Source organism: Dermochelys coriacea, chromosome 13, assembly GCF_009764565.3.
Source record: "Dermochelys coriacea isolate rDerCor1 chromosome 13, rDerCor1.pri.v4, whole genome shotgun sequence".
In the NCBI taxonomy this organism is placed as follows: Eukaryota; Metazoa; Chordata; order Testudines; family Dermochelyidae; genus Dermochelys; species Dermochelys coriacea.
Window position 1 is genome coordinate 28,505,520 of NC_050080.1, and position 10,436 is coordinate 28,515,955.

The 10,436-nt window shown below is 46.4% G+C and overlaps 1 protein-coding gene across 2 annotated transcripts in view; it reads right to left on the reverse strand.

The window, feature by feature from the left end:
• The window catches only part of CHMP4B (charged multivesicular body protein 4B), a 34,012-nt gene extending 24,065 nt beyond the window's left edge, over nt 1-9,947 (reverse strand). The window contains exon 1 of one of the 2 annotated variants that reach the window (XM_038370191.2): nt 9,524-9,947. In XM_038370191.2, the coding sequence (XP_038226119.1) occupies nt 9,524-9,713 (190 nt within the window). In that variant the 5' untranslated portion in view covers nt 9,714-9,947. The remainder of the gene's footprint in view (nt 1-9,523) is intronic. The other variant, XM_038370192.2, reaches the window with a different exon arrangement.
• Between the last annotated feature and the right edge of the window lie 489 nt (nt 9,948-10,436).

Below are 10,436 nucleotides of genomic sequence, written 5' to 3' on the forward strand. Positions count from 1 at the left end.
CATTTCTGCAGACAGAGTACTTACCTTCCATTTTAACTGTGTGGTTTTCCACATTATAAAAAATAAAAACCAAGCTTTCAGGAAATGCTGTTGTGATAGTTTCCTGCACAGAAGAGAAAGAGCACGAGACCATTCGTATGCTGGCAGGAGAAGGAAAGGGACAGCACACAATCCAGGAAGGAGTCAGAGAAGACAATGACAATATGATTCCTCATTGGTCACTGACTGGAACTTAAATTCCGGCGTGAGGAGGAGCAACAGTCAGCTTTAAGCATCTGAAGTTGCAGAGTCTGGTTTAGAAATAAAGCTGAATGCCTAAAACCTTTATACTGGACACACAGAATCTCTAAAATTTTCCTCTAAAAATGAACACTTTACCAAGGTGCAGAGCTCCGAATATGTACATACAAGCCCAAATGTTTCAGAATGACAAACAGATGAAGTTCTGAAGCTAAACTATGTATAGTAAGTGATTTTTCTAGCTCAAAAAGCTTCATACTATAACTAGTACACAGGTAGGACTGTTTCCATTTTAAAAAGCTACCACACGTGTTTAAAACTACTATACAGATATTTGAATTAAACAGTACACAGACTGATCAACTGATCAGTTTCCAATTAGAAAAAAAAGCTATGAATCCTAACAATATAGAAGACAACTCTAGCACCAAAAAGCCACATTACCAGGTTGCTCAGCTATGATACTAGATAGAAATATTCCTTTCCTCACTGCCAACTCAGAGTGGACTGTTAATTACTGTACAAATTAAAGAGAAGTCCTGGTATATGGTTAAAGAATTTTTTGAAATTAGTCCTATAAAAACTTGTCAGAACAGATGGCAACAAACTGAAGCCAACAATTTTAATACTTCACATTTGTATACCTTCCATCTGAGGTCTGCAAAGCATTTCAAACCACTGGATTTAATTAAACCTAACACTGCTCTTGTGTAAGGCTTGAAAAACTCATCTGCTAGTTGTCCCTGGCAATTTTGAGGGGGCGACATCAACAATTGCTCAAAAAGGTGTAAAACCATTCCAAAAGTGACCTGATAAAGTGGTGTTTTCCTAAGTATGCAGAAGACAAGCCAGCATCATCTGTTGCTCCCAGTCTTGGGATACAGCTGGAGTGTGAAATTAACAGAGGTCTGGCCAGTTCCCTACTGCATTTGAGAGTCCCATGGGTAACAGTGCAACTGACTAGAATCATGTCAATTTCGCAGCCTGCCAGAGGAAAATAGCAGAGGTTGTCATTGAGGCTATTCAGAGGGGACCACCACCTAAGAGGCTGGGTAGGAGTAGAACTATAGATGCCCAGACTCCCTTACAGCAGCCAAGTGGATTGGGGCTGGGAGAGAAAAAAGCTCCTCCCTCCCAGCAGCAGGGGCTTCTATTTATCTATCATCCCTAGGCAGAGGCTAATTCAGGAGATAAAATCCCCTCTGCAGGGCCCTGGGACAGCATTTTGGTAAGAATCCAAGCACCAATCCTTCTCCGCCTTGCAGCTGTGGCTAGGTGCAAAGCTTTCACCAGGGAACTGCTAATGGCATTCGGTGATGGGGCTCCAACTTATCTTTCACTCCTGCCTCCATCTAATAAGAACCTAGTAAGGTTTTCCACAGACCTTTCCTTGTAAGGTAGGCAATGTCCTCATTTCAAAGTTAAGTAACTTGCCCATAACTAAACAATGAGGCTATTAGAACAGATATGGGGAAAATGGAGAGCTGGGTTCTAATCCTGATTATTACTACTGCCTTAGGCAAATTAAATATGCTAAATCCCAACTGAAGTTATGGGCTTAATGCAGAAATTACTGGGTGAGGTTCTTTGGTCTGCCTTATGCAGGAGGTCCCTTTTGGCCTTAATGTCTATGAATCTATGGAAAAACAGCAAAGCAGTATAAAAATATATGTATGAAGTACCGTGACAGGAATCAAAGCTTGGACACATGGGTGGGCAGAAATGCTGACAAACAAGAAACTTCCTCATTTTTGTGTAATTCCCCTTTCTGAAATTAAATACTACCATGGGGTGCTGCTGTGGTGTCTCATCCCCCGCCTCCCCAGGGATATTACATTTTATTATGTTATGGTCACTATTACCAAGTAATGCAGCTATATTCATCTCTAGGACCAGATCCTGTACTCCAGTTAGGACTAAATCAAGAATTGCCTCAAAGCCAGAGGTGGGCAAACTACAGGCAAAGGTGGGCAAACTAACTCCTGGCCCGGGAGGCTAGCCCCCGGTCCCTCCCTTGCCGTCTCCGCTCCCCCGCAGCCATGCCACCGTGCAGGCAGCGCTCTGGGCGGCCGGGCTGCGCGCTCATGCAGGGTAGCACGGTAGCGTGTATGGCTCCGGTGCGGCTCCCAGACATGCTGCTCTGAGCAGCATGGTAAGGGGGCTGGGGGGGGGGGTTCGATAAGGGGCAGGAGGTCCTGGAGGGCAGTCAGGGACCAGGGGGCGGTTGGATAGGGGGTGGGATCCCGGGTGGGGCAATTAGGGGACAGGGAACAGGGGGGCGGTTGGAAAGGGCAGAGGTGGAGTCCCAGAGTCCTGGGAGGGGGCGGTCGGGGACAAGGAGCCAGGGGGGTGGATGGGTGACAGGTTCTGAGGGGGATGGAAAGTGGGAGGGGACTGATGGGGGCAGACTGTTTGGGGAGGCACAGCCTTCCCTACCTGGCCCTCCATACAGTTTCGCACCCCAATGTGGCTCTCGGGCCAAAAAGTTTGCCCGCCCCTGCTCTAAGCTAAGCAGACATCATTTGAGACATCAATCAATATTTCCTGGACTTCCTGTATGAAGTGTTAAATCCTCAGCTGTCTGACATCAGTTCAACAGGTGCTTATAGGTTTCAAGTAGCAGCTGTGTTAGTCTGTATTCGCAAAAAGAAAAGGAGTACTTGTGGCACCTTAGAGACTAACAAATTTATTTGAGCATAAGCTTTCGTGAGCTACAGCTCACTTCATTGGATGCATCCAGGTGCTTATAGCTCCCAGCTTAGCTTCAAGGCAGCTGTAAACACAATCACACTGTATCTCCTTATCACACCCAGTTAAGCACTGAACCACCAATTTCCATAGCAAGCACAGTAAGGTTGTTCCTGAAGGCTACAAATTGTGATTATTCAGCTATTATTCATTCCTGACACATTTGGTGACTAGCCCACCCAGGCCATTTTGCAGCCTGAAGTGTAATATAATCAAAAACCTAAAATTAGTAAATTGAATCATCTTTTCCACTATGGCTAGCTGCCTATAGGGCACTGTATGTGAAGTTTTCACCACAGAGGAAAGCTTTCAGCATCAAAATTCAGTTCTTGTTCACTCTAAAACAAAGTCAATCCTCTCATCCAGTCTGCCACTGGAACATCTCCAGATCAAACCCAGGAAAGTTTTTTTTGAGAAATGAACAGACGAAATATAGTGAAAGCTCTTATGCACAAAGAAAAAAAACAGACAAGAAGAGAACGTAATTACACAAACATTTAATTACTGTGTTTCGAGGAAGTCTGTACACAAGAGTTAAAGCTAGCCTATGTCTCAAACTCACCTCCAGCTTAGAGAATGTGTACTTATGTTTGGTGAGTGGGCCAACACAAATTTTAATTATTTTCCCACATTGGAAAAAAATGAGAACGAAAGTATTCATGCTGGATCTCTGACAAAAATAATCTAAGTGTAGCACTGTGAGTCTGTGCTATACCAAGCACTATACCAATATTAATTTACTAAATCTCCTCACATCCTTATGAAGTAAAGTGAGCATTATCCCCATTACACAGATAAGGAAAATGGAGACAGAGGCAGATGTTAAGTGCCTTGACCAGGTCATCGAGTATGTCAGTGGTTACCACTGGGTTCAGAAATCAGGACTTCCTAGGTTCCAGTTCCATGCTCTGAAAATGCTGGCCCCATGGAACACTCTTAAGATGTATGTATTGATATTTTAAATCTTGCATTAAAACATAACACATCCTAAAACGGATTGCCTGCTATAACAAAAATTTAAGCCACAGAACAGTTTTTCCCTTTCCATAACAGACTTCTGGTGTACATGCCTAAAGGGGATTCAGGGCGAGGATGGAAAAATCTAGTAAATATCCGTATTAAAAGCATATTTAGCAATACAAAAAAATAAAAATGAATAATTCTTGTTAATGCATCAGATATGGTTGGAATATAATTCTAGCAAAACGTTGACATTTTGGCATTCTCTAAACCAGTCACAGCACATAGGATCATGTCCTCTCTCAAATGGCTGGTTCAATTCCTATACATACATTTAAGCTGCTTTACTTTTGATGAATGATGTCAAATAACTGAAATAAAACCACCCACATGGCTTGGCTAACATAGTGCTTTTACATGTGTACAAAACAGAATTCTATACAGATCTACAAATCCACTAAAACAACAAAAAACACGCACACGTTCAAGAGTGAAGTTCACACACTGCTTAAGCCTGGCAAGGTGCTGAACACCCTCAGCTTCTGACTTCAACAGAGACGGAGGTGTTCAGCACCTCATAAGATCAAGTCCTCAGTTTGCACCACGAAAAACTGCTTTTCTGTGGATTTTCACCCACTAACTGGCTGAAAGCTCAGGTTGTCAGCGCCGGGGTAAGGGGAGGCCCCAGCTGTAAGCCCAGCACCAGGTTGACAGCCAATGTAAGCAACCCAGTGTCTATACCTGGGTAGTCAATAGTCAGACTCCGGTCCGAATCCAGACTGCCAGACACTTTTCAGTGTATCAATGGGGCAGAGGGGATGCATGGGCGGGACATCCATAGGTCACATGCTCCCCCCACCATTTCTCCAGGCACTTCTGAAGGGGAAGTGAGGAGGGGCACTCCACCTGGCAGCAGTGCTCTCGAGTCCCGAGGAGGGAGCAGGGCCGCTGGCTGAACTCCTCCTCCACCCCCCCTACAAGGGGCTGTTTCACCTTCCTTGCTGCTGGAGTCCCAGCACTGCTGCCTGCTTTGCAGACTATCCACCGAAGTGAGGCGAGTCCAGTCAGGGGTGGAAGCAGAGGCAATGCATGGGACTCCAGCAGCAGGGAATGGGGGAGTCAGAGCTCAACCTGCCACCCTTCTGCTTCCTCCTTTCTCAGGCTGCATGGGCACAAAGAGAGTGCTGCTGCTAGGGGGAGTCCTGCCTTCTCACTTCTGGGTGTCCCAAGAAATGGTGGGACACGTGCCCCCCTGCTAGCCACAACTACATGTCGCCTCTGCATATGGGCTGAAGCTGAGTTGGAGCCATGCAGAGCCATGTTTGTGATCCGAGCAGTCCCCATCCCGTGCTCCCCACCCCAAAGCCCAACCTCCCACCCTGGCCTCATACCCCCAAGCGGTCCCTGGAGCCCACCCAACCCTGTCTCATGTCCCCTGCCCCCAAGCGGACCCCAGAGCCCCCGACCCTGGCCTCATGTTCTCCCTATGCCCCGTCCTTTGGGGCCAGTTCCCAGAGCCCTCTCCAGTCCCCGCTCCCTGCCCCAACCAGCCTCTTTCCCTTCCCTGTCCACCTCCAGGTACCTGCTTCTGCCACATCCTAGCCTCCACCATCTCCCCAGGCTGCTATCTGGAGTCTTCCTGGTCCCTCCCACTACCTGGCACCTCCTTCCTGCCCCTCTGCTATACCTGAAAGGGGCATCTCACCGCTAGATGGATCATAGTCCAATAGTTTCACTGCCTGACTCCAAGCTCAAAAGTACTCACACGCATTCACACCATTTTGCTGCCCAGATCCCAGCCCATGCTCATTTCCTTTTCTCCCTGCCCCATCTCTGCTACTTGGATCAATATGAGGCATGGAGGAACATCTGGAAGGCCAGCTGGCTCAGGCCAGCCCTATGTATCCTGTTTTTAGTTTAGGGAAATAAGGTCACCTAACAACCCTGGACAAGGCGGGCAAGGAGCTGGCAGGCAATCCGGGAGTTGGGGCAGGGGTGTGTGTGAAACCAGACTATCGCCATGTTTTCGAATAAACTCGCACCGAAAAATGAAAACAAAAACACCCTACCACCCATAGGGGAAAACTTAACAAAATGACCACTCCATATCTGACTCTCAGTCCTCATCCTCAAAGGAAATCTGAATACCATCTTCAAAAGATGAACCTGGGAGCTTAAATTCATAACTTTGCTAGACACTAAAAATCATGGTTTTAATAAAGATACTGGATTTATGACTTCTTATAACACTCTGGAATCCACTAACCCCCCTTTTTTGTCCTATGACTGCAACAGGATTAATGGGCCACTTCACCTTGAAGGGTCCCTTAAAATATGTGTTTACTTATGCTCAACAATGTCCCCCTTGTATTTAGCTGTGATTCTGAGCACCTTTCCCAAACTTGAAGAGCAGCTCTTTGTAGCTCAGAAGCTTGTATATTCAATATACAATATATTCACGTAATGTTTAAGAAAAGTTTTGTAAATGAGTTCCAATAGTTCATGGATTAGGGACTCAATCTTATGGGGTTCTTAAGGGGTTCCAGGGGCTAATCTACCCAATGGGACTCAGTGCTCAGTCAAGAAGATACCATCAGAGATGCTTAGTTCTCCAGTTCTCAAACTGTGGATTTGTGTCTCCAGAGATGATAATGCTTGTTAACAGCAAAAATATTTTTAAATAAATAAATAAAATATATAGACATGAGAAATAACAGACCTCAACACTATTGTCCCTCTGCAAATGTGCATAGAGTCAATCCCTTACCTCTCTCTAAAAGTGCAAAGTTTCAAAAAGTTCAATAAATAGAAGATTGTTGGGGGCAGAATAGATCTGGACAAGGAGAAGTCATCTGGAGATAAATGTGAGAAGGGAGGGACAGGCAGCAGAAACAAAAGTGAAACTGTTTGAGCAGCATATTCCAGAAATCTTGAGGTCTTTCTGAGTGTATCCTTCATTGATTTGAGATCTACCATACCATTCTCTCACTAGAAGGGAAAACCTGTAATGGCAGCAGGACATAAGAGAGACCCAGTTAGGGAATAAGAACCATTCAAGAAATATACGTTTGCTGATGATGTTTTAAAGAAAATCACATCAGTGAACTGGTGGTGGAAGTCACTTAAGCACTTGGATTCAGAGACTGTTGAAGTGATAATCTCACTTTTAACAGCTGTAGCATCTGCTGGTGTAGAAAGAATATTTTCTCACTTCGGACTAATTTACTCCAAATTGAGAAATTGTTTGGGAACTGAAAAAGCAGGAAAACTTGTTCTTCTTTTCCAGTTTAGGAGCAAACAGGAAAATGAAGGTGAAAACGACTGAGTTATCTGCAGAAACCAATATTTTAAGTTTCTCATGTTGACCTGGCTGACAGTCTATTTAATTTTTGTTTTTTTAAAAAAAAAATATATATTTCATTTAACTATTTTAGTTAAAAACAATTTTAACAAAACCAAACCTGATTTGAAAAAACTTGAATGTTTAACTAGATTCAAAAATGCATATGCCTTTGTTAAAATGTTATATGTTTGCTGTTGAAGAAAAAAATCCAGAATACATAACATTATTGTTTTAGTTAAATACAACAATTTAAATGTCTATCTGGTGATGTTCTCCTCCTAATACAGCATGGCAAGAAAATCCTCCAAATATTAATGATTAACCTGTTGAATTGGAGATATTTATGAAGTCATTGGGAGGTGAACTATCTGCTGCAATTACCTTTGGTAAATGAAATAACCAAACAATCATTCATTTTCTGATATAGCTGTAAAACTAATCTGAAAAGTTTTCAAAATAAATCACTTTAAAAATGTATAGTGTGTACCTTCTAAAAAGGAAACCTACGTCTATCTCTGAGTTGTGAAGAATATGTATTAAGGTTATAACAACCAACAAGAATGCACTTTTATGTAGAAATCCATGATTAAATCGTTTGTTCCTGACTAGTGATTTAAATCATGATTTATATCAAATTTGATTTAAATCAAATCCACCCTGGAACAGATATCTTCAAATTATTTGATTTAACCTGTTGGGGTTTTTTTTGTTTTTTTTTTTGTTTGTTTTTTTAAGTCTGCTCTAAACCAGCAGGGACCTGCATACTTTTATATTTTTCTGGTTACTTGAAGTTAAGTTTCCCAACTGTAAGACACTGCCAGTAATGCACCCAAGCTCAAACTCTGCATTATCTTTCTGACATTCCAATAGTCACGCTCACTCATCATGACATAATCATGTGATAAAGTGTATACTTTAGAACTTCCTTCCCCTCCCGTAGAATCAATTTGGGGATCTTCTACAGCTTTATAAGCTCCTAGTTATTAAAACAAAGTGATCAATAAATACTCAAGGTCATACATAGTGCCTTCTATCACAAGATCTCAAATCACAAGTGTTAATTAAGTTTCACAATGCTATTAGGTTTTATCCCGATTTTCCAGGCAGGAAACCAAAGCAAAAAGAGGGGAAGTTACTTGCCCAGGATCACACAGCAAGATACACTCAGAATCAGGTCTAGGATCTAGACCTGACAACCTATCCCACAGTGGAACCACTAGATCATGCTACCGCCAATGGGTTTTACAGCTACCATATCAAAAAGGAACGCTTACACTTTCAAATGGACCAGTTTTAGAAGATCCGTGGTTAAGTCCCACTGCACTAAAGCTGACGACAATTTTGTCTCATCCACACTAGTGGATAACGTTTGCAGAATCAAGTGCAGGGAGACCCGCTGTCAGCAACAGGTCCACTGTCAGAGTATAAGCCTAAATATTTCCCCTAATGTTCATGCACATACAGAATGCTAGTTAAAGTTTACTAAATGCACACAGTGTTTGATGTTGTACAGAAAGACATATAGAGTTTCTGCTGTAAAGAACATCTAAGCAACTTACTCCATCATACAGTGTATAGAGAATAGGTCCAATGAACTGAGGTTAGACCATGGTATGTTTTGTTCTGTCTCCAGACATTGGTCGCCGGTAAGTCAACCAGTATAAATGGAACTTAAATTGAAGCTTTCTAAAACAAAGGCCTGGGAAAGTGGCCCCTACGCGTCACCATTTGATAGGATCTCTCTCCAGTATATGTAAAAAGAAATGATCCTATAGTTCACCTGACAGGGCAGCCAATGCCAATAGCATGTGGAACTTCATCCTATAACCCACCCGCAAGAGAGACTGTTCAAGCAATCAAGATTCAAATTAGGACGAGATATCAGTAGAACAGACTGAAAGCTACTTTGGCGGCCAACTTTCCCTCCCCACCGCAGATCAGAAAACTGGGCCAGCTGTGCCCAGGGCTGCGAGAGCAGAGGGCCGAGCCTGGGTCAGAAGGAAGTGATATTCTGGGCAGGTTCTCGCGCCAGGCTCAGGGCCTTGGGACCCCGAGGTATCCCCAGCCCAGCCTGCTCCAAGGCCCGTCCATCCGGGCGCTCCCGCCTGGGTGCTGAAGGAGAAGCACAGCCGCGGCTCGGGGCTGAAGGCCCGGAGCAGGGGCCCAGCCAGCCGGCTCCACCCCGCTGCGCGGCGGGCCGCCCGCCATCAGCCCCCGCGGGTTGCCCCTCACCCCGCTTGTTCTTGGTGCCGTGCTTGCGGGCCGCCACCAGCTCCTGCTCGATCTTCTTCTCCAGGAACTCCTGCTTCTTGCTGAGCATCTCCTCGGTGTCGCGGAGCCGCTGGATGGCCTCCTGCGGGGTCGGGCCCTTGCCGGCGCCCTTGCCGCCCGTCCCGAACAGCTTCCCCAGCATCCCCGACATGGCCGCGCCGGGCCGCGAGCAGGCGGAGAGCGCGCGGCGGGGACAAGGAGACGGACGGCGGAGAGACTCGCGGCCGAGACCTCGCCACAGCCGCCCGGCGCCGCGCGGAAGACAGTGGGCGGCTCCGCTCCGCACCTCAGCCTCGGCGGCGGCCCTCCTCTGACTCACCGCCTCGCCCGCAGCCGTCACTCCGCACCCCGGCAACGGCGGCGCCCCGCCCACGCCACGTCTCCCAGCCCCCACCGCGGGGCCCGGGCCGAGCAAGGGATGCTGGGAGCTGTAGTCCCCAGCTCCGCTCTCGCCTTGAGGAGAGCGTTGCATGCTGGGAGCTGCAGTCCCCACTTCTGCGCTCGTTGTAGGGCAGCAGTGCAGGGTGGGAGCTGTAGTCTCAAACTCTCATTTTACCCCGAGGGAGCTGAAATTCACATTGACCCCCACCCCCCCCCGCCCCGTCACCCACCATTACGTCATCATCACGTGATGAACCCGCCGCAGTAAACTTCGTGACGTCAGAGGTAGGGCCATAGCGACCGGCGCGAGACGCCCCGCCCTTCCGCAGCTTGCCGGGCGCGGGCGGCAGGAGGAAGCGGCCGACGGGGCCTGGTGCCTCCAGCCTCGGTCCCTTGCGGCGGGTCGGGGCGCTGAATCCAGAACACCCAGAGCCCGCTCGCACGCCCCGGCTTGGGCTGCAGCCCGTTCACCTGTCTACACGGGCTGCGGCGG